The 24,654-nt window shown below is 34.8% G+C and overlaps 3 protein-coding genes and 2 long non-coding RNA genes across 5 annotated transcripts; 4 read left to right on the forward strand and 1 right to left on the reverse strand.

Moving 5' to 3' along the window:
- On the reverse strand, positions 4,387–5,116 carry LOC109717650. The gene has a single exon (XM_020243520.1). It carries the CDS (start codon positions 5,006–5,008, stop codon positions 4,568–4,570), a length of 441 nt encoding a protein of 146 aa, XP_020099109.1. The 5' UTR covers positions 5,009–5,116; the 3' UTR covers positions 4,387–4,567.
- LOC109716979 lies at positions 8,808–11,014 on the forward strand. Its single transcript, XM_020242613.1, has 2 exons — positions 8,808–9,027; positions 10,548–11,014. The coding sequence occupies exons 1-2, from the start codon at positions 8,920–8,922 to the stop codon at positions 10,827–10,829; spliced, it is 390 nt and encodes a 129-aa protein (XP_020098202.1). The 5' UTR covers positions 8,808–8,919; the 3' UTR covers positions 10,830–11,014.
- On the forward strand, positions 12,441–15,714 carry LOC109717250 (chaperone protein DnaJ-like). Its single transcript, XM_020242921.1, has 5 exons — positions 12,441–12,744; positions 12,983–13,070; positions 13,553–13,632; positions 14,942–14,998; positions 15,288–15,714. The coding sequence occupies exons 1-5, from the start codon at positions 12,634–12,636 to the stop codon at positions 15,504–15,506; spliced, it is 555 nt and encodes a 184-aa protein (XP_020098510.1). The 5' UTR covers positions 12,441–12,633; the 3' UTR covers positions 15,507–15,714.
- LOC109717252 lies at positions 16,475–16,988 on the forward strand. Its single transcript, XR_002218135.1, has 2 exons — positions 16,475–16,626; positions 16,731–16,988. It is a non-coding gene; the product is annotated as an uncharacterized LOC109717252 (long non-coding RNA).
- On the forward strand, positions 17,192–18,355 carry LOC109717253. Its single transcript, XR_002218136.1, has 2 exons — positions 17,192–17,722; positions 18,108–18,355. It is a non-coding gene; the product is annotated as an uncharacterized LOC109717253 (long non-coding RNA).

Genomic DNA, 24,654 nt, shown 5'->3' on the forward strand with positions numbered 1-24,654 from the left:
GGATTTCCTGCGACAGTCATGCAGTGGTTAGGGGCTCATCAAAAATGGTGCGGATGGATTGACCAATGTATATCTAACACTAAAATCGCCGTACTAGTTAACGGTGTCCCGACAAAGTGGATTAAAACAAAGAGGGGTCTATGGCAGGGCGATCACTTTCACCGTTCCTTTTTTTGCTGGTTGCAGAAGGCTTGGTGAGATTGACAAATACAGTGGTAAGGAACGGTTTGTTAAGAGGAGTCGGTCTCACTAGGGCTTCTAAAGTAGCCATCATTCAATACGCGGATGACACAATATTTTTCTGTGGAGCTAGGAAAAAACAAATTACCAACTTCCTCTTTATTTGGCATCTATTTGAATGGGCGTCTGGGCTGAAGATTAATCGAAACAAGTCCGAACTTTTCTACCTAGGGAGAGATGATCAGCAAGGTAGGAGTTTAGCGGCGAGTTTGGGTTGTAGATTGGGGTCCTTCCCGATTCGATATCTGGGACTCCCCCTTACTAGCGGACGGTTGCGTAAGGAGGACCAGTAGTCGGTATTCGACAAAGTAGAGAAAAAAGTTGAAGGGTGGCAAGCAAAACTTTTGTCATGAGGAGGAAGGCTGGTGCTAATCAACACGGTACGAGCGAACCTGCCACTGTACTTCTTTTCGATCTTCAGAGCACCTAAATGGGTTATATGCTGAATTGAAGCACTACGACGGGCTTTCTTCTGTCGAGGAAGGGGAGCTATAGCAGGTGGTCACTGTTTGGTTCGGTGGAAAGAGATTTGTAGAAATAAAAGGAAGGAGAGCTAGGTGTGTTGGACTTAGACAACATGAACTTAGCCCTATTGACTAAATGGTGGTGGAGATTCTTCTCCGATAGGAATCACCTATGGGCACTTTAATAAAGGACACTTATTATACCAGAAGGAAATGTTGAAAGAGGGTGTGTCCTTTAGACCGCATTCCATTTGGTGGAGGTGTGTTCTCAAAACACGGGAAATTTTCAAGTGTGGTGTGTCATACTCTGTTGGCAATGGACAAAGTGTTAGCTTTTGGATGGACATCTGGAACGATCACGCTACTCTGAGAACCTTATTCCCAAGTCTTTTTGATGATGCGATGAGAAAGAATCTCAAGGTGGTGGATTGTTGGGGAGGGAACGGTTGGAAGTGGCGTAAGATCCTATTTGGGATCTCCCACACTTCCCAGCAGGACAGAGATCTAATTCAGAAGCTTAAAGAGTCGATAGTAGAGATTGTGATACCAAACAGAAAGGACAAGGTAAAGTATAGATGGGAGTGGTCGGAAATGTTCTCGGTGAAGTCGGCATATGACTTCCTACAGGATGGTGAAGTATGAAACAGAAGTCTAATTCATATATGGAAGGTCCAATCACCCCTAAAAGTAAAGATCTTTGTTTGGTTAGTATTAAAAAGAAGAGTGCCTACGGTGGATAACCTATTGAAAAGGGGATGGAGTGGTAAGAAGAGCTGTGTCTTCTGCCTAGAATCATCGGAAACTGTGGACCACCTATTTGCAAGCTGTCTAAGTACTAAAGCTATGCTGAGGCTTTGCTCCCAAACAAACAGCATCTCCAAAGTTGCTTGTCGGTTAGTCAGCTGTGGGAAGAGAGTAAGGCTAAAAGTGGATCGCCAGGGAGGAGGGAAGTGGCGACGGTCGTTACCACGTTGTGGGTTATCTGGTTGGAACATAATTGCCGTATTTTTCAGGATGTCAAGCACCCACCTGGAAATCTATTGGATAAGATCCGTTCGCTCAGAAAGCAATAGGACCGGTCCCGTGTTAGCTTCTTTTTTTCTTTTTTTTTTTCTTTTTTTGCGATTTGAGGCCTGGATGTCTTAGCAGAGTTCATATTCCAAATGAATGAGGCGGTAGCTTGCTACCTTTTCTCAAAAAAAAAAAAGTCAGACCTATTCAAAAATTAAATAATTTTTTTTAAAAATTTTTTTTTAAGTTTATTTTTTTTCAATGAGCAAACAATCTGCCTTATTTATTGAGAAAATGAATGCAAGTTTAAAACGGAGGCAACTAGTACCCCTCCAAAAGAAGACCGTAACAATAAAAGTCAAACAGAATAAAGAAGAGAAAACAGGCTAAGAACAGGAAAGAAAAGAAAAGAAAAAAAATAAGAGGAAATATAAGAGAAGAGAGGAGGCCAAAGTTCAAAGGTTAACTGCTAATATCGGCACATGACCGTAAAATTCTACGAATGCATTCTAAGTCTTGGTAACAAATTTAAACTTTCAGACATTATTTTTTTAAGCCAGATTGATTACCAGATAGAAGCGAGTATTGTCTGGCGAACGCATTCTAAGACTTAATTAGTAACGAATTCAAACTTCTGTTTCTAAAGATAATATTATTCCTTCTAAGCCAGATTGATCGCTAGATAGCAGTGGGTATGGTGCAGTAGTCTTTTTTCTTCTTTTTTTTTCCTTTTGTCTTTGTTCCATTGCCTAAATATATTTTTCCACAACTCTCAAGTTTCTACCAAGATTTCGGCTACGAGCAAAGCGTGATTCAAATGAGAAAAAAAAAAATGTATTTGAAATAAAGCTGGTCTCCAGTCCACCTCGCTTCAGCAAATCATTCTTCTCAATGTTGGCCGCAAAAATAATTTTTTTTAAAATTCATTATAATCAAATTATGTTGAGATTGAGTTTCTCCTACATTGCGTCGTGGTTAGGTCGTTTTCGGAATTGTTAGCCCTACCCCTCAGACTCAGAGGGCTTGGTTGGGCTTGCCTCGAATCCAGTTTGGTTCATATTAAAGTTGTAGAACTTTGTCAATCACTGAACTTTTCACAAAATTATGCAAATAAATAACATAATTTTACGCCTTAAATTTGGAAGAGAATACAAGAGATTCTCTTTTTTACTCTCGTGTACAATGGAAAACTCGAAATTCACTCAAGAAGAAAAACTTAGTCACGCTAAAGAGTTTAGGTTAAATGAAGGACGCATGCATTAACAACTTGAACCGTAAGTGCAAATTTTTTTAATACATCTTGTCTAAATATAGATCTTGCAACTTACTCATCCAAAGTTTTTATTTTTTACTAGTCTTATCAGTTTCATTTTTTGTTAATACTAAAAATCTATTTAAATTTCTATGAATACCCTAAGGTGAAGATATAAAGTATATATATATATATATATATATATATATATATATATAGAGAGAGAGAGAGAGAGAGAGAGAGTTGAGCAGAATACTATTGGTAGCAAACGGACTCTGTTGCCATCCATTTGTTTTTTATAACAGAGCCTTCAAATCGACGATCGGTATCGTTGAATATGATATATACCACTTGAAACATCTAGAAATCAAATTTAATACTTAATTTTCTAATATTATTCTCTTGTCCATCAAGTGAACGTAAAAATGAATAGTTAAAAATGAATATTCTTTAAAAAGTGATAATAGAAATTTTATAATCAGGATTGATAGTATAGATCTTGTTCTAAATAATTTAAAGAATTTTCTAATTAAAATTCAATTAATGTTGATAGCTTTACATAGTTAAACGAGAAAACACCTCATATCTATCATTAAAATTACAAATTTTGATACCCTTTGATCATTAGGTCAATAATGTCAAAAAAAATTAAAATTTTGTTTCTATATGCTTCAAGTGGTATAGATTATGTTCAACGGTGCCGATTGTCGATTTGAAGGCTCTATCACCGAAAATAAATAGGTGGCAACGAAACCCGTTTGCTACTAATAGCATTCCAGCTTAACTTTATATATATATATATATAGAGAGAGAGAGAGAGAGAGAGAGAGAGAGAGAGAGAGAGAGAGAGTGAGGCTACTATGCTATCGGAAGCACGAAGCCTTCCGTGCTTCCAGCTCGTTTTCGATGTTGCGACTTTCGAATCGTCGATCGGCTCTATTAAATTTGATCTAGAGTATTTGGAGTACCTAGAAAATAAATTTTATGATCTTTCGATATCATTTGCCTAGTGAACGAAGAGGCTCAAAATCAACGGCTGAAAATAAAAATCTTACAAAATATAATAATATGACATTAAAATTTTAAATCAAATATATTGATCTTGTTTTATATAGTATAAAGAATTTTCTATCAAAATTTCACGTGATTTGGATATTTCTACACCGTTAAACTTGCAAACGGCTCACTACGACCATTGAAATTTNGAAAAATGAATAAATACTGTCCTTTATTGTCATCAAAGAGTCAAATATATGTTTAGACATTTTCTCTGTTACACACTCAAGTCCCGAGGAATCATATATATATATATATATATATATATATATATATATATATATATATATATATATATATATATATATATATATATATATATATATATAGTATTTTTTACTATAAAATGATAATAAAAATTACAATTCACCAAAAAAAAAAACATCTAGTCATCACCGGATGGTTCTCCAATAAAGATTCTTGGGGAGTTAACTGCACTTTCGGGCCATAAAAAGAAGAACAAATCTAAAAAAAAATAATAATCGAAAAATTAAAATATTAACCAGCCAGTTGTGTTCTACACAAGGCATTTTCAAATTAGACCTCAATCAGCTTCTGCAGTGTGGTAGGCAAACGAAACCTTCGCACTCCGAAGCGGCGACCGCGGCAAGGGGCAGTCCTCGAGCTGCCTCCCGTAGCAATCGTAGTGGATCGCACCGGAGAAATCCAACGGCTGGCACTTCTCCCCCATCAATATAGTCCGCCGCCAAACTCCGTCATCATCGTCAAACTCGTCGCCGACTTTGCTGCTCTCTTCATCACCATCCGCGGACTTTGCCCGCCTCTTGTCGAAAAACGGAACAGTACTAACCCCTCGCGTGAGAATCGATCTGACCATGGTCGCAGCCTTCTTCTTCTTCTTCTTCACGAGCCCAAGCTTAGCCAAGCTCGGGCTCGCGTGCATCCTCCTCGCAGCACGTGACACGCATCGCGTGCACGTGACTGCGAGGGAGGAGACTGAAAAGAGGAGGTCGCTCATCCCCATGGAGAGTGGTAGTTTGCGGAGTTGGTTTCAGGCGAGGTTGCATATTTAAGGGGGAGTTATCGGAGTGTTTGGGTGCGTCACGATTATTTTCTTGGCCATTTATTAATTGAGAATAATTGGTGCAATTTGGTTGCTTTGTATTGGTTACACAAAGACCAAAAGTCGTTGGTGGGATTAAGGAATGAGATTGAAATAAATGTTGGAGTAAATTGTCAAAAGTAGGCACCATGAGCAATCTCTCGAACACCAATGTGTTGGTCCAAGTTTGAACACTATTTTTTTTCTCTTTTAATTTTGAGTCAATGTCTAAATTTTTTTTTGAGAAAAAGGTAACATGACATTCGCTCCATTTATTGGAAGGATGAACTAGGCTACAAGAATGAGGCATTCGAGGCCTCGAGGTTGGCGGTTAAAAAAAAAAAAAAAAAAAAAAAAAAAGAGAGGAAGAAGAAGAAAAAAGAGAAAAAATGAAAAAATGAAAGACAATTTTGAAGTATAGTTACTTCTTAACAATGATCCTCCCATAGATTCATCAACTGATTCACTTTGTAGACAGCACGTAAGGGGTCCGGCTGAGTCTTCTTAAAAATTGCATCGTTCTTGACCGTCCAAATAACCCACCAGCAGACAACTAGTCCAGCCATCCTGCTACGTATAGACTGAGAGTCACGTCTAGCAATCCACCGATCCCATATTGAAATCACCTCGTCACTCAAATCACTAGACTCAACGAGCTCCCTGGTCATCACCAAAATAAATCTGGAGAAAACACACCGTGTGAATAAATGATCGACAGTTTTCTCTTCCATCCCACACAGAACATAAGTTGTGCTGCCTGTCCAACCTCTCTACAAAAAATTATCAGCTGCTTGTCCAACCTCTCTTCAAAATATTATCAGTTGTGCTGATCAATCAATGTCTAAGTCGTTTGAGTAGGATAAGGGCTAAGAATTTTTACTTAATTTTTGACCTAAATAAAAGAGAAATTTAATGTATCTTTTTTTTTTTATTCATGTGATGTTCTTGAATAATCAAATGGCTAAACAATTGAGTTTGATCATTTGAAATTTACGGGTAGAAAAGTAAATGATCGATTAGTATATGTTATTATATGTTATCCGATCCAAATTTAAGCAATTTGCTGATGAGCTGCATCTAATTAAAGTTAAATAAATACCAGGTTTAATATATATAGTTTTCTCCTTTTCTTTATGTCAAGAATATGACTTTCCAGATTAACATATGTTCATTAAGAAATAAATGCCATGTAGCACATAATTAAGCATGGGTACAAAACACTTTCTTTTATTAATTTACTCACCTAGAATATCAAATATAAGAATCTAAGATGTAACGTCTAAAATGGCCAGCTAAGGCCCTTTTGGACCCAGTCATAAAACACAAAAGTAAAGCTAACGTTCTATGGGTGCTTCAGATATTGTTAAAAAAACACATATAATTATTTTTTTAAAACAAAAAAGCCACGAAGTGCTCCTAACGCCACCCATGCATAAATAAAGCGACAAAATAGAAAGTGGACTTCGAATGGAATTAACTCTCCTTTTTCTTTTTCTTTTCCTTGGCGGGCCATCTTTTCAAGTCATCGCCAAAGTCTCCTGTACACTTTCTCTTCGGGTCCTTGGTTGGCCTCATGGAAATTTTTCCATAAAAATTATATTAAACTTTTCCGAACTTTAGCTTAATTGAACAACTCAATGTTTTAAACGTTAAATTTTGATATTCTATCTTACAGTTTCTCTGTAAAATTACGGTTGTATAATTTGTACAAAATATACTAACCAGGTCTATAAAAATAAATATTGTATTTGAATATTGAATCTTAAGAATCATTAAATAGCTTAAATTAAAGTTTTCAAATTTAGACAGCAAAATTAAAATTTTTTGAAAAAGTTAGATGGTAGAAAAGGAATCATATTTCAAATATGTTTTACCAAATTTTTATTTGGCAATATGATGGTCATCCTCATTGCCTAGATTTCATAGTTAAGAGTTAGAAAACATAGTCGACCGCGAAAGGTACGTAGTTTAATTTGCTCTACATGGAGTATTGTATTGTTTAGTAGAGTATTTTATTTACTTGAGAGTTTAAATTGTTTTCAAAATGTCAAGTATGACCAAATGTCTAGAGACCGGGACGAAGCCAGAAATTAAAATTCGGGGAGGGAGGGGGGACAAAATTTAGATTTGATAGAAAAAAAATTCGACCTCGGATAATAAGAAAAAAATTCGTCAAATTTACTGATAACGACAATATGCTCAAAAAAGAGCAAGCCTGTAAGGGTTGAAGGGAAAAGGACCAAAAAATTCAAAATAAATTTGAGACACAAATTTTGTTAAAAAAATTAATTTAGCCCCCCTAAAATTAAAATTTATAATATTTTAATTTTTATTATAAAGGACTTTTATATAATTTTAAAAAATTTAAGGAGGGCCCATGGTCACTGTGGGCCCCTCAATAGCTCCATCCCCCTCTAGAGAGAAATACTTTATTCGGCCTTTAAAATAAATTTTATAAATAAAATAAATTACCTCATAAATAAAATATATTATTCTACTAAGTTGTATTTGCCAGGATCTTTCAAGTGGGAATCAAAATTCTAGATTAAAATCACAAAATAAAAAAATAGAGCATAAATTTTACCCAATATCTTATTTTAATATCCAAGACATTATTTTAATATCTCAATAAAATATTTCTATATTCCTGCCTATAAACTTATGCATGTACCTCATTTTAAAGCTATTAACTTTCTATTAGACGAGACCGACCGTTCCTCGAGCAAATGGCAAAGGGTTTGGTGGTTGATACCTGAGACCCAAGTTCGAATAGTTGATTCACATTTCTAGCTAAGTTTATTTCTAAATGAAATAAATAAAGCGGGTAGCGTACTATCTATCTCTAAAAAAAAAAACTTTCTATTAGACGAGCATTGTTGAAAAACAAAAAAAAAAAATATCTTAACTTAAATTTAACTGGAAGTCATTTTCAATTTGAAAATTATTTATGAGCAAATAAACAGATATCTATGTGATGGTAAAATTAATTACAAGAGAAAAAAAAATTAAAAAATAATAAAAAGTCAATTGTTATAAACTTTTTTTCTTCCGATAGTGACTAATGTGGAAATTTTTAGTAAAATAAATATGGTAAGCAAGAAAATTTTAGTTATGAATTCATTGACTTTCTATTGAATAAACGGGGATAAAAATGTAAGTTTAGGCTAAACTTTAGCTCCTTTGAAAGAAACTTTCAAAGTAGGGCTTGATGATGCCTAGCATCATTGACAAGAAACTTGATGATGGACATCCAAAATTTTAAATTCAAAATTTAGTTATTTCATATTTTTTAATAAAAAAATAAATAAACTATCTCAAAATAAAATAAAATTCGTAAAAAAAATACAAATCTTATCTAAATTATTAATTATTATAAATCAGCTACTCAATCTTTTAAAATTTTAATTTTACTATCCAATTTTACCATTCAATTGATTTAAGTCGACCAATGATACTTCGATTTTGAAATTTAAGTCAAAATTTTATTTTAATAAATTTATAGTTGTGAGAATTATATAAAGTATAATAATTAAATCTGTCAAGATAAGCAACTCATTTAAATTTTAAAATCAAAATTTTATTTACAAACTCAAATTAAATAAATTAAAAAAAAGTAGCTGATAAAATTAAAAATTTAAAATATTTGATATCCGGTTTAAGATGTTCTATAACTTTTAAATAAGTTATATTTTTAAAGCAAAAAAACAAAAAAAAAAAATGGAAAACTCACAGCGCATATCCATTCGCCTCCCTTTTTGTCCCTAAAAATCGAAACCGACCCATTCTCTCGCACTCGCGGTGCAGCTGCTGCGAAGAAGACGACGATCTCGGCAATGGTGTTCGCCTCTCTAAGGCCTGCGCCGTCTCTTCACCTTCCACCCAAGAACTACTCCACCATCAAACAAAAAACCCTAATCGGAGTTGGCGACGACGATCTCCAGGTACCAAATTTTGCTATCATTTGCATTTGTACTTTTACCCTGAAGTTTCTAAAGGACTTGATGGAGTTGAAAGCGATTTAAAATTCGGATTTTTAATTCAGTAAAGTGGTGTAAGTTCCATATTTCGTGATCTTCATGATTTGAATTCGAAGATAATCTTATAAGATTGATCTGGTTGAGCGATGTTATGGTTGAGAATTGAGTTCCTGGTAGGTTGCTGTACGCGTAGATCAGCTGTAATGGACTTGTTCCATTTCTTCTGCCTCTTTTGATACTCATCTTTGCATCTTTTCTTACCCTAAATTTAGCCCTAGTTACATTTTTGACATATGAGTCACACCTGAGGAGTTGTTTGTTTTTCCCGAATATATCCCAAAAAACAAGTTTGTGTCTTATAAAAAGTATCTCTCATCCGTTTAGTTCCTAAAAAAGTAAAATTATGGGAAAGTAGTGTTTTCATTTTGTGAATTTTTCATCTGAAAAACGAAAATTTTAGTTTTTTTCTCTTTTTTGTCTGGAAAATAGTTTTCAATGCTTGTCCGAGGAACTAGACACTCCTTTTCCAGTTGAAACTTTGATAGCAGGTGCAGTAAATGTAAACTGATTTCGGTGACCGTTGATTATTGTTAGATGGAGAGCTTGATCATTATTAAGTTCGCCATACTTGCAGGCATATTTAAGTGATGAAATTTGTAGATATAAGCTTTTGTCAGACCCTTTCATGTTGCTTTCTGTTAAGTGGGGAAACAGAAAAAGACTGCGACATTTTCGTATGTAAATTGTGAAATTGTTGTCCTACAAACTTGTCTTTTTTCCGTAGAAGAAATTTCTACAATGACTAAACATAATAATGTGTTACATGTTCCCAGTGCAAAAATTGTTGGTGTAGCAGGAATAGAAATTCACTTTCTTCTATTTATAACTTCAGAAGAGTTACATTCTTCGCTTTTGTTAGCCATCTCAACTCATATTCAGTGCAATTTTTATTCTGCCTCCAAACAAGATAATGGAATGAAAAAAAAAAGGTCCTATAATATAGTTATGGCATTGCCACCGGAGTAGTGGCCGAAAACATTCATAACACAAGCTTCTTTTTTTAAAAAAAAAAAAATGGTTTTGATAGCTCTTCCTTATACATGCTTTATGATTTGAAGTTGTACAGAAGTATTCCTTTACCCCATGACTGTGTAAACCGTCATTTAACCTCTTCTTTGTTCTCGTTGTTTGTTGCTACAAAATGTTAGTGCCTCTTCGATAAGTTACCGCATGACCTATCCCGTCACTGTTTTCACTGTGCCAATTCTTCAGTAGAACCCCATATCACTTTCTCTCCTATATGATATTCTGTTTTTGCTTTTCCTAGTCTCATATTAGAGTATATATAAGTTTTTCTTTTCTCACAGTTTCAATCAAATCAGTAATGTAACGAACTGACACCATGAAACATTGAAACATCATTATGGCGTCTTTTTAATCCCTGTGGTGCTCTATACTGATAATGCTTTTGGATTTTCATTCAGTCGAGAGGCAAACAACAACAAGCAAGTCTCACATGCAAAATATCGCGCAGAGATGCAATGCTATGCATTCCGGCCGCCTTGGTCGCGCCCTTCATACCGACTGGTCCCGCCGAGGCTCTCTCTCGGAAGGCAGAAAACAAGAGAAAGGTCAGGGAGAAGCTCGAGAAGCTGCGCGAGAAGGCGGGAGTGACGAAAGAGAAGACCGAATCGAGTCCCGAAAAGAAGGAAAAACTGAGTCCGAACAGTCTCACTGTACTACCTCTGGTCGAGGCATCTCTGTGATGGAGTGCTTTTATTCATCTTCGTAACACTTAAATTGAGTTAATGTTACTCTGCTAGGATTTCTCACACTTTCTAATGCTACGCTGGCTTCATTGGCTTTGTCATTTATCCCCAGAACAAAACTTGAATGAAAAAATTTGATAACTCTTTTACGGCAAAATCTGAAGATGCTGCTTGTATTATCAGATTTGATTGGAGTAATTCATGTGATTCATGGAGCTACATTCCATTTACCTAAAGCGAGTAATGTGTCCAAAATTGTGTGCACAATTAAAAGGATTAGGTATCAAACCAATGAGTGCGTGCCAAATTAATACGCTCACCTCATTTACAATGAGGTTTTCAACAAAAGTAGTTAAAACTCCACTTTTCAAATACTCCCACAGCCACAATGGAACTTGAACACGTCTCTCACCAACACATTCTGTTTTGGATTGAACTCGTCTCCAAATTACCTTCGCGATAACAACACGCGGAACCGATGACACCTGGTGCTACAGATCTCAGAGTCGGACAGGTGTCGATACCACCCATTCCCGTACTCTGACCTGGTTTATATTCATTCTACTTCTTTGGTACCAATTTTATGTACCCAGCAACAACATCCTGAACAAAGACTGATAGGATAAGACGGTATAGCGGTATTATAAAACAAAAATTTAATGACTAGTTTATTATCTTCAGAATATTAAGAAGTTGCGTAAGCATCAAAACATTTCCGACACTAAGAAATTAATGAATCCTATACGAAGGCTGAGATTGAATGGATCCAATTCCAGGTGTGAGATTTTATTTTTGTTTTTTGGCGCCTGTTTGGCATTCAGGATTAATAGATTGTATAAAATAGAAAAAGAATGCGTCAATGTTGCGAATAGATTTAAGAACTGCAGCAGGAATCATACAGAGTCAAATAACTCTAATAAGATGATCGGATTATTAATCCGAGTCTCACCATAGATGTTGGGCTCAATCGATCTTATTTCATCCGATCAAATCACGAATACCAAATGGAACAAGCCTCTGGGTACTAAGGATGTCAACGGGTTGGGTTTGGGTCGGGTTTTTAAAATTTTGAATGCAAACCCGAAAACCAAATTAAAATCCGTATCCAGACTCGAACTCGGCGGGTTTTAAAAATCCATATCCGTATCCGTATGCGACCAAAAATCGAAAATCCGAACCCGGACCCGAATTCGGTGGATTTTAAAAATCCATACCGTTGAATGAAGATTTAAGGAATAAAAATTATTAAATATTTTATTTATTATATAAATAAATAAAAATAAAGTATATATATTTATAATTTATTCGGGTTCGGGTCCGGTTCGAATCGGATAAATACAAAATCCATATTCGTATCCATATCCGTCGAATTTTTATTTTTTATACCCATAATCGAATCCATACTCATTTAGCTCGGATAAACTCGCCACGTTCGGATTCGAATTCGGATAATATTTCGAATATCCATACACAATGAAATTCCTACTGGGTACAGTTTGGCAGGCGCACTATTCCAATTAGTCCATAAATATCTTATGACACGTGCCACCTCACCACTACCAGCGACGTCGCCACCGCGCCTTGTCGCGAAAGTTCCCGACTCGACCTCTCCCCACTCTTCTCACTGCTTCTCATCCCCACCCGTTTGTTAATTTCCCACGCGCACCGTATCCAGATATTTTCCCCTCGTTGTTCTTTATATAAATTCTCCCTAGCAACGTACATTTTAACATGTTACAAGAATCGCTTCACCGCACACCACTCATCCACCAGCGTTCCGCCGAAGCGCTTCTTCGAAACGATGGAGACGGAGCTGCAGAACGAACGGCCCAAATCTTACTACCAAGTTCTCGGCGTTCCGCGGGACGCTTCCGCCGGCGACGTCCGTGCCGCTTATCGGAGACTCGCGATGGTGCGCGCTCTTCTTTGTCAAAATATACGTGAGATCGTTTCATTCGTCATTTACGTCATTTTAAATATTCATGCTTATTATGACAGCAAATAGATCAGTCTCGTAACGTGGATTGTACCCGCCAATGTATTGTTGCATTTCACGAGGATTAGGAGGAGATACTATTCATAAAAGGATTAATTAAATAATTAAATTTTGAATTAGAGATTAATTTATTTTCTGCGTTTTTGGGATATAGAAGTGGCACCCGGATAGAAGTGCGAGGGAGCCGTGGCTCGTGGAAGAGGCTAACCGTAGGTTCCAGCAGATACAAGAGGCTTACAAGGGTAAGTAATATTAGTTAATTAATAAGTTATTAATTGTGAATTAATGCAAAATAATTGTTTTTTCTAATGATTTAAACTAGCAGAGAGCCAAAGAACACTATTTTTATATTTTTTAGTTAGCATTTCTCGTTGCACCTGGACTCCAGATTTTTAAATAAACTTAAAATGTAAATTTAATTAAATAAAAATAAATAAATAATGCTAGAAAACTAACGAGATTCAAATTCAAAACTTTTATTCTGATATTATAAAAATAATACAAAATAATTATTTTTTTCTAATAATTTAAGCTAGAAAAAAATAATATTTTTTTTTATATTTAACATTATATGAAATTATCAATCGTTCCTAACACAAGTGAAAAAGACAGGATAATTGATATTTAAGTATTTAAATTTTAAAAGTAATTACTTCGTACTTTCAGAAACTATTATACGGAATTAACTTGTTGGTTTATTTATTGGGTCCTGTGGCTTTTGTAGTATTGTCAGATGAGAAGAAGAGAGAGTTATACAATGCAGGATTTTATGATCCGATTCAAGAGGACGAAGACGAGGTCGAGGTAAGAAACATTTCTACAATGGGATCTTAGAAGCGCTATTTCCTCCTCTATCAATCGAATGACTCAGAATTTAAAATACTAACATAAATATTTTGGAGAATAGATATGGAAGGAGGAACTATATTTTATTAATTAGAACACGGGAACATTGAGCATCCCTGTATTTAGACTCAAAGCTAGCATCCTGCCATACGGCGAAGGATATGTTGGGCCGAATCACTTTTGAAATGGCGGAAGGCCGGATTGGACCGAGTCGCAAACGAAACTAATGGGTGTTGTGTCTATACTTTCTAAGTAAATTGATAACATCTTTTAAGAGCTCTTTTGTGGTTTTGCACCAACGATTCGATACGTGGCATAAGAGCCAGAAATAATGGCTTCAATTCACAGCATGACCCAACCTGGCCTAACAATCCTCTCCGAAGCACCTACAAAATTTCACAGCATGCCAGTATCGAACTCACGTTCTCTGACTCTGATATCATTTGTCAGATCGTTGGCGCTAAATATTAATTCTAAAAATTCAAAATATTAGAAAAATATAACTAATTCATTTAAAGTATAAGGCACAATGCATACGGGTCTCGATTTTGGCTTAGATTTCGCCGCTTTGAATATAGCTCGGCCATATCTGATCTCATGCCATTTCAAACATGAATCGGCCTAATCTGGTCTCGCATCACAAGGCAGGATACTGACTCCTTTGAACCAACTCTGCATGAAAGCTTCTTATATATGATTAAGTAGTTGATGCACCAAAATCTAGCTATTTAGTAATTAGATGAATCCTACTAACGTTCTGTAACCATTGGATAAAGAAATATCCACTCAAATAATAACTCAAATATTTTGTTAAAATTTTAAATTGATCGTTAATAGAATTTCAATTTAAACTCTAATCAAGTTTGGATTACTACTCTCAACATTAAAGATCTTATTTTCTCATGTAAGGTGGATTCATTAAAAATAAAAGATATTATTAACATATCTAAATTTACAATTTGCGGTTTACACTCTTCAATGAATCTACTTATTTTCAGTCAATTCAAGGTAACTAGATTCAGTGCATATATTTGTTACAATTAAGTACTCTAGATCTATTAATATTATTTTTTTTTAAGAAAAAAAAAACATGCTAACCGCTTCGTTTATTTTTTTATAAAAATAAATTTAGATAGAAATATGAATCAATTAGAATTCGAACTTAAAATTTCAAGTACCAACCATCAAATTTTTTGTCAATTATGCTAGCTCTATTAATATATTACTAGATGATTACGTAATTACTGATTTTTCTTTTTTTCCGAAGGGCTTTCATGAGTTTTTTCAAGAAATGCTTCGTCTTATGGCTAAAGTGAGGAGAGAGGTACGTAATTTCCATTCCATCAAAAGTATTTCGTTGTTTTGAGTAATTGCTTACTGTTTAATTTAGGCCTAGCTTATAAGTAAATGCCATTCACAAATTTGGAACACCTCTTTAGATTTATTTTTTTTTTTGGATAACTTAAAATGACGCTGAAAATCTAAAGAAAAATTATTCGGTTGCTAGCGATTTTCACTATCATTTAAAGAGAAAAAAAGCTTTCTAAAATATTTTACTACGGTGGTTATTAGAGGTGACGAATGATGTATGATCGAAGAATGATTGTTCACAGGAGAGGGAATACAGTTTAGCGGAGTTACAGCAAATGTTGGTTGAGATGGCTTGCAGTTTTGCGCCATCTCCTCCTCCTAGTAATGGATTCGCCGCCGGAGTATCGACCGTAGATGCGAGAAGATTCGGCAATGGTGCAGATCGAATGGCGGAAATTAAATCCGGTGTTCGTGTGTCGGGTGTAGGGAGATCGGGGAGCACAGGCTCTTACTATGGGTAGCACTTGTCCTGATATAGAGATGTTGTGTGTAAAAATATTTTTGTAGTTGGATGAGCTAATTTTGCGAATAGTGGAGTTAGAAATTTTGGGTTTTTGTGATCGAAAATAAGAAGGGAACTTCAATTAGGTTTATTGCGGTTTAGTGGTTTTTTAGTTTGCTATTTTGTGGTTTAAAATATTTTATTATTTTATTTTATAGTATTGTTTTTGTTTGGTCGTCGAAATCTGACATCAAGAAAAAATTGGTAAATTAAGGAATGATTGCAATTAGCCCCTGAAAAAAATTATTTTAAAAATAGTCACAGCAAATTTAGATTTGCAAGAATGATCATGATCTTACCACGCAGGCGTCACATCAGCGCCACGTCGACGGGTTGGGGTGTTAAGTTCAAACAAGGTGAATGATTCACCGTGTATCATACTTATCTTTTCATAATACATATATTTTTTCTTTCTCTTTCCTTTCCCCAGACACAAACACGGTGAATGATGTACCGTCTTTAACTTAAATATCTGATCCAGCCCGGCCCGCATGGCGCTGACGTGGCGCCTACATGACAGGACCGGGGTCATTTTTGTAAATTTAAATTTACTGGGACTATTTTTAAAATAACTTTTTTTCAGGAGGCTAATTGCAAAAAAAAGCCCCTGTTTGTATAAAAATATAAATAAAGTAAAATAATACATGTGTCAGATTGTGGTCGATAAAATGAATCGCTTAGAATCACGCGGTTTATAAATTTTAATATTTTTTAGTGTTACCGACCGTTCCTATAACAAGTGACAAAGAACTTGATGATTGGTATCCAAAATTTCAAATTCGAATTCTAATTGATTCATTTTTCCAGCTAAATTTATTTCTAAATAAAATAAACGAAACGGAACGGGACCCAGGATGGTTGGGATGTCTTGGAATTTAGTTCCGGCACTTTTCTTCGGTAGATAGAAAAAAAAAACCGCCCTATTCTCCTCACGCTTTTATATTTTAAATTAATTACCTTCCTAATTCTAGTTTCCTAACCCCTATATAAACCCATCACTTCGATCCCCTCTTAACTCATTGCAAGTGTACAGAGCTTCAAACATGGGTCGCTGGTTACCTCTCCTCTCCCTACTACTCGTAAGTAATTAATAAAATCTGGCTTCTCTGATCACCATTACATTTTACAAGAGATGTGAATACATGCGAGGCAGTTAGTTCATTATTTATGCGTACTGTTTCAGGTTGCCGCAGCAGCAACTGCACATGCAACTTCACCTGCACAAGTTTATTGGCGTTCCATCCTACCTAACACTCCTATGCCAAGCGCCATTAGCAACCTCCTAAGCTCTCGTCTCTCTATCTCTCTCCTTTTTGACCGAAATTTGTATTAGATTGTTTTGAGATCATTTTTTTATTAATTATATTTGTTTTTAAAATAATAAAATATTAATTAGAGCGGCTGTAAGCCCCTACGTTCCAGAAATATTTTTTTTTGTTTTTTTAGATAGCAATTAATTGGTGGACCAAAATTTTATGCTGACATATATATCATATAATTATCATATAGTAGTAAATTCAATAAAAAAAAGTTCAATAGAAAATTATAAATACTTTTTTTAATATTCTGCAAATCGCATCCATTGACCAAAAATTTTTATTTTAATACCGCTACGATTCACTTTTTTTTTTTTTTATNCCTCCGAGCACGATTCATCGCCCTCTCTCCCCGAACCCTAGGTTCGCCTAGGGTTCGTACTGGCTCCGCCGCCCGACAGCTGGTTGCCCGTACCCTTCGATCTGCAAATCCCACAAATTCGGCTGCAAATGTCCACCTTCTCTCTCCCCCCCCTCTCTCCCCTCTCAAACCCTATGTTCGACTAGGGTTCGTACTCTCTCTGCCGCGCTACCGCCGCTTGCCCATATCCGCCGCGGATCCGGCCTCTCTCTCTCTCTTTCTCTCTCTCCCCCTTGATTCCTATGTTTGCCTAGGGTTCGTACACTCCCCGCCGCGCTACCGCCGTTTGCCCATATCTGTCGAGGATCCGGACATTTAATACCGCCGCGGAACGTACGCCTCTCTATAGTCGCCCCCCCCCCGCGGGCATGGCCGAGGCGTTTTGTATCCTCAGCGATCTCAAGCTCCCCATGTTGGGCTATGCGATGGACATCAGGGTCTTCGAGTTCTCCCCTGTTTGGAAGATTTTTACCTTCCTTCTCGGCGGCTAATCCTAAGGTATCTGTTTAAATTTTATGTGAGTTTTCGGGATGTGATTGCAATCTGCTGTAAAAATTTGATCTTGCTGATGGGAAAAAATTGAACGAGTCTGACTCGCAAAGCACAACATCGTGTCCGGTTCTTCAAACTGCATATTTTCTTAGATAGTTGAATTGGATTTTGCTGTCAAAATTTGATCTTGGTGATGGAGAAAAATCGAATAGATCATGAAGTACACATTATGCCCTGTTTTTCAAGTTGTGTGCTATCTTGGAAAGTTGTCAGGCCAAAGTAGAACGAGTTCATCTATTCTAAAAGTCCTGTTTTTTAATGTCTTTATAGTCATATTACAGTTGCAAAATCTCATATTGACTATAAATCGTGTCTCCTTTTTCTTCATCAGGTGGTGGTAATTTATGTGCGCATTACTTTTTTGTGACATAAGGTATTATCTGAGTTGATCTAAAGAGTGATCTGTGTATACTTGATGTGAAATTTGCGTAAGAAGAGGCAAAACAGTCTTGCTCTGAAGTTTGACAGTTCAAATGTTGTTTTGATCTCTCCTAAAAGTTTAGATATGGATCTTTGGTTCTAGAAAAAGCCGTTGTTACCTTTTTTCCCTGTTGTTTGTGATGCTGGGAGGTTATTTAAGTTCTTCGCCTATTTACTGTTGCTTTTGCTGCTCTTTCGTGCGAGGTTATGATGATATGGACAACTCTACTGAATCTATTCGTAATGGCATGGCATGACGAATGGCTCCGGGGCTGCACGATTGTTTTGTTGCACAAAGTTTTGTTGGCTGTTTGTGATGCTCGGGAGTTTTTTTTAAGTACCTCGCCTATTTAGTGTTGCTTTTGCTGCCCTTTCATGTAAGGTTATGATGATAAGGATAACTTTACTAAATTTGCTCATAACGGTACGACGTGTCGAGCGGCCCTGGGGCAATCGCTGCAGCCTACGAATATTATTGTAGAGATCCCCATAATAGTTATCATAACTATTTGCTTTAGGGGATCCACAAATCTGAACCTTGCTGTCGGCTATTTTGATTATCTGCTATTTTCTTTTTCTTTCCTTTGTTTTGTTTTGGACTTAAAATTTTTTCCTGCATCTCCACACTCTCATATAGTTATTTTTTATGCATAATTGGTTCTTTTTCAGCAGTTTATATTTGCTTACTCTTATTTGTAATTATGGTCTCAGTATTTATATTTTTCTGTCAAATTTTCTACTTTGATTTTTCTCGAGTTTGCCTTCTTACTAACATGTTTATTATCTCTCTTTTCTACATGTTTACTACCTCTCCGCTGTTGTGGCTTCTTGGGCTCTACACTATAATTTTCTACATGTTTGAGATCTACTTATCTTTTTTACTCGCTTTGTTTGGGCTCTGCACTATTTTTTAAAACTTACTGTTACTATTCTTAGTCTATTTGCTAGCTATTTTTACCATTTTTTTTTACTGCTAAAAATCTTTCCTCGGATTTTTGTATTTCTATGATGTTCTATATTTTTCTAATTCTTTATAATTTTTACTCACTGTACCTAAAAACTTCTCCGGCTTATGAATTTTTTTTTTGACTCGGTTTTTTTATTATACTCTTTACATTTTTAAAATTTTCTTTACTGTTTATTATAATTTTTTCTACTCTTTGAAGTAAGGTAATGATGAAATGGACAATTCTCGAAAATTGCCTTCTTTAATGATCTGGATACTGCCCTATCTACTGAATTTGTCCGCAATGGTATGGCATGTCGAATGGCAGTAATGTTGGGCATAGCCCTTAACTTTAGGGGATCCATAGCCTTGAGCCTTGCATGAATTCCTATTTTATGCATAATAATTGGTTCTTTTTCAGCAGTTTATATTTGCTTACTCTTACTTGAAATTATGGTTTTAGTATTTACATTTCTTGATTGTTTCCTTGCTATTTTTTTCCGCTTAATCCTGTTCCCTCCAATCTTTGTTGTAAGACAACGATCTCTATTATTTCTGCATGAAGGCGTGGTAGGTCGGATGGTCTTAGAGCAAACGTTACAGTGTTTCAATGCTACTCTAACAGTTTAGTTCAAATTGATGTTCACTACAGATCATTATTTCTGTGGGTGGAGGCAAGTGGGGTCTTACATGTCTTCCGATTTTATACTTGCTTATTATTGCAATTGGTTATTTTGAATTAGCCCTTTCAAATTTGCCTCCCTGAATTATTTTTAAAAAGTAAGTTTGATTCGATACCTATGAAGAAGAAACTTACAAATTTAAACAAAATTAGATAAAAAAATCTTGGATCCTGCATGTTTTCTATAGCTCTTTGCCTATTCTTTTTCTTTATACTATCTCCTATTTGTGGCTGCTATTACTCTTTGATGTGAGATGATGCTAATATGGACAATTTTATGATATTTTCTTCTCCGCTTACAAAGAAAAAAAAAAAAAAAGGTGCTGGGAGAAGGAAATAGATTGAGACATAAAAAACATCTTAGAAGTAAAGAGGTAAAGTGTAAGCACGTTAGGAAATTCGATCACTGGAATTGGTTCTCTCTTCATTGTGATCAATGTAAATTGGCTTTTTTTGTTTCTAAGTATTTTCTTCATGTTTTTTAATTTCTTTTTTCTTGCTTCGTTGTTTAATTCTTTTGTCATTAATATTTATTACTATATATTTATTGTAAATTTTTCAGTCCTTTATTGCTTCGTTGTTTAATTCTTTTGTCATTAATATTTATTACTATATATTTATTGTAAATTTTTTAGTCCGCCGCGAAGCGCGGGTCCTTAACTAGTTTATATATAAAGTTTCAACCATTAGATTAAAGTCTAATGAGTAAGATTTTATTAATATATTTTTTTATATATATTCAATCTAATAGTTGGCGAGCTTGTGAGTCAACTCGTATTCGGCTCGTTTATTAATGAGCTGAATTCAAACTAAATTTTTCGGCTTGATACTTTAAAAATCAGTTCGTATTCGGCTCGTTTATTAAACGAGCTGCTCGTGTTCGGATAGTTGATACTCCTACTTTATTGCAACAGAAAGAGAATATTGCAGAGTATGAGGGTAAAATTATTTAAACGAGGGACCCTACCAGCTTCCTTGTGTGTGTATTTATAGACTTTTATTAAGGTATGAGAATTTTGTGCCTTTTCACATCTTGAATATGCTAGTGTTGTTCACCTTTTAAAGTTTGATAAAAACGTATAGTATTTTATCTGAATTATGGATAATTTTAAATTAATTATTTAGTCAAAATTTTTATTGTATTATCAATCTTCACATTTAGTTGACTTTGAATTAATCAATAATATTTTTATTTTAAAATTTGAATATATCGTTTATTATTAAAATAAAAAAGCAACTTAAGTTTTGAAGTCAAATTATCGTTTAATTATTCAAATCAAATAAATTGAAAGATTGGATAGTAAAATTTATTTTTTGAAATATCAGATAAGTAGATTCAAAATATTTTTTACCTTTTATTATCATGTGAGATTGGATTGATGTCCGGTTTTGTTTAGACCTGGGAAAACTCTGGGCTGGGCTGGGCCGGATTGTGGGCTTGGATTTGTTGGCTGGTCTGAGGTCAGATCGGCCCAGTATACATTTTTATATATGTATATATGTATATATAAAATTCAGAATATTCATGATTTGAATTGTAATTTTTTCTACTTTACCTCAAGAGCTAGGTAAAGTAAGTGGCACTCGTTTTTAGAGAGGCTATGGGCATGGGCCAATAATTTAAAACCCGGTTCGAATTGACAAGTTTGATCAATCTGATCGTAGCCTAGTTTATGAAGTGATTCTGTTCAACTCTTTGAATTCTTGGAAGTGGTCTAAAAATGATATAGGCAAATGATGTCAGTTCGAATTTGAATTTAAGATCAGAGATACTGATCTTACTCTAAATAGTTAAAAGAATTTTCTATAAAAATTTCATCATATTTGGATTGTTTTATACCGTTAAATTTACAAACGCATCAAATCTATCATTAAAATTGTCAATTTTGAGACCTATTGATCGCTAGCCAAATGATGTCGAAAAGTTATGAAATTTAGTTTTCAAATACTTTAAATAGTGTAGATTAAGTCTAACGGAGCCGATCGTTGATTTGGAAGCTGCATCATTAAAAACAACTTGGTAGCACGAAGGCCTTCGTGCTACTGATAGTATACCTGCCTAACTCTATATATATATATAGAGAGAGAGAGAGAGAGAGAGAATTAAGTTGGAACATATGCTAAGCCTACAGTCTACAAAAAGACTTGTCCATTTTCTAAGATTTAAATCTTTTTAAAAAAGTTTAGCAATTAAAAAAAGGAATGATAAGAATAGAAATATGGACTAATAAAATTATAACCAACTTTTGGTTGTAGAACTAACAATGTTATATCTATGTTTCCCAGGTGATAATTTTTGGGCGGTCCAAAACATTTCATTCTTTGGGGCAAAATTTTTATGGACATTGTGTCCATGAAAATTAATTAGGGGATACCCCAGATGAGCGCCACGTGTTTGGAGCCATTTCCGGATGGGCGCCGTGTGGCTCTCCCAACAAAGGAGAGCAGCAGGATTTTTTTGGTGCACCCAATGCACCATTTTTTATTTTAAAATTTTTATTTTTATTTTTTAATTATAAATTAATATAACATATATATATATATATATATATATATATATATAATGATATTTTAAAAACATATGTAAAAGAATTTAAAATTCAGGGTTCAAAATTTTTTTACACATATTTTATCTCTATTATATTAAATTATAATTAAAAATAAAAATAAAATTTTTGAACAAAAATGGTGCACCGGGTGCACCAAAAAAGTCTCACTGCTCTCCCATAAGGAAGAGCAACAAGGGCGATGAGCCCCGCCTGGCTCGGGTGCACGCGGCGCCAATCCGGGGCGTCCTCATATTAGTCTTTATGGACCCCATGCCATAAAATTTTGTCCATTCTTTGTCGGTATTCTTAACGCATTCATGGACCAACCGCAAGCATTCTGATCGAGATGTCAACTACAATAGGATGTTAGATATATTATCCTTAATATCATATATATCTTATTATACATATATCGTATCAGAATATGGATGCTAAACAAATATGGATTTTATTATTATAATATATATTATATATATAATATAATATATAGAGAGAGAGAGAGAGAGAGGAGAGAAGAGAGAGAGAGAGAGAGAATTATGTTACATACTATCAATCAGTACCGCCCTTGTACTATGAGTTTTCGGCCGTTGGATAAAAGGATGCGCGTTAGGTGATAGTGAGCCCTAGGGTTGAGTGCGTGGTTGGTTTAATAGTATAATCTAACGGATGGAAATGATCAAATAGTAGATCTAACGTAGAAAACAAATAGTACAAGACTTGGTACTATCAATAGTATAGTAGCCGGACTCTATATAATATATATATATATATATATTATGAGTTGACTTAACATTTGGACGAATAAGAATTCACTATGGGGCATATAGACCTTGTGAGCTCTTTGAGGGAAAGAAAAGCCTAATGATAAGCTGTTTGCATACACATATGTATCTATTTGTCTCTATGTCTAACTTTTGTCATCTGAATAGCATCTATGCATCGAATATCTGAATACTTATTCGCATTCAATTCCGAGTAAAATACATCGATATATATCATATACAGAAACGTAAGGAGGGCAAACAAGGACAACAATATGTTTGTGCCACCGTGCCCAAACAATACGTGACCAAACAATTTTTTGGGCACGGTTCCGGATGGGCGCCACGTGGTTAGCGGCGCCATCCGCACCTCAAAAAAAAAAAAAAGAAAATGGTGGGCTCGGTTTTTAGAGAGAGAGAAAGAGAGGGGGGAAAGGAGTAGAGCTGGCAAATGAGCGAGCGGCTCGCATTCGACTCGCGTTCGACTCGATATTTGGCTCGCTCCAACAGTCGACTTGAATTAAATGAGCCGAGCTTGAACAAAAAAAAAAGGCTCGAAATTCATTTCAAGCCAAGCTTGAGTATTACTCGGCTCGTTCGAATTAGGCTCGAAAAACTCGAAAATCGAATATAATATATATATATATATATATATATATATATATATATATATATATATAATATATATATAAGTAGAGCTACTATATTATCGAAGATATAGAGGATCTGGTGCTTTCGATTTTTTGATTCTTAGATCAATCACTTTAATCATTTCTTATCTTTGGATTAATAATATTATTACCTTGCAGGGATCACTCAATCTTAGGGGTATTATTTACTCCTAAGGGGGACCGCAATCATCCAACCATCCCAATCATACAATTTTTAATCAAAGGGTCAAAAATTCGGAAACATCAAATCCTCTATATTTCTTATAGCATAGTAGTTCTACATCTATATATATATATATATATATATATATATATTATATATATATTATATATATATGAGTGAGGCTACTATGCATCGGAAGCACGGAGCCTTCCGTGCTTCCAGCTCGTTTTCGATGTTGCGACTTTCGAATCGTCGATCGCTCCGTTAAACTGATCTATACTATCAATAGTATCAAGTCCTTTGTACTATTGAGTTTTTGGCCGTTGGATGAAAAGATACCGGTTAGAAGATAGGTGTGCATTTAAGATTGAGTGGTGATTGTTTAATAGTATAATCTAACATATGGAATATGATCAAGGGTAGATTAACGGTAGAACTCAATAGTACCAAGGACTTGGTACTATCGATAGTATGGTAGTCAGACTCTATATATATATATATATATATATATATATATATATATATATATATATATATATATATATTAAAATATATATAATATTAATTATTTTTAATTATATATAGGCTGAATGAATAATCTGAGTTTAGTTAAAATTGGGCCAATGTTGTTAGCCTATAAAAACAAACCCAATAGACAAATAAAAGAGTAATATTTCATTAAATTT

Source organism: Ananas comosus, linkage group 11 (assembly GCF_001540865.1).
Source record: "Ananas comosus cultivar F153 linkage group 11, ASM154086v1, whole genome shotgun sequence".
Taxonomy (NCBI): Eukaryota; Viridiplantae; Streptophyta; class Magnoliopsida; order Poales; family Bromeliaceae; genus Ananas; species Ananas comosus.

What these genes read in the sequence shown, in the direction of transcription:
- LOC109717650 (XM_020243520.1), bottom strand. Translation starts at nt 5,008, where the DNA reads ATGGGGATGAGCGACCTCCTCTTTTCAGTCTCCTCCCTCGCAGTCACG.
- LOC109716979 (XM_020242613.1), top strand. Translation starts at nt 8,920, where the DNA reads ATGGTGTTCGCCTCTCTAAGGCCTGCGCCGTCTCTTCACCTTCCACCC. An exon ending in TTGGCGACGACGATCTCCAG is followed by an intron (nt 9,028 to 10,547) that starts GTACCAAATTTT and finishes ATTTTCATTCAG; the next exon opens with TCGAGAGGCAAACAACAACA.
- LOC109717250 (XM_020242921.1), top strand. Translation starts at nt 12,634, where the DNA reads ATGGAGACGGAGCTGCAGAACGAACGGCCCAAATCTTACTACCAAGTT. An exon ending in CTTATCGGAGACTCGCGATG is followed by an intron (nt 12,745 to 12,982) that starts GTGCGCGCTCTT and finishes TTTGGGATATAG; the next exon opens with AAGTGGCACCCGGATAGAAG. An exon ending in AGGACGAAGACGAGGTCGAG is followed by an intron (nt 13,633 to 14,941) that starts GTAAGAAACATT and finishes TTTTTTCCGAAG; the next exon opens with GGCTTTCATGAGTTTTTTCA.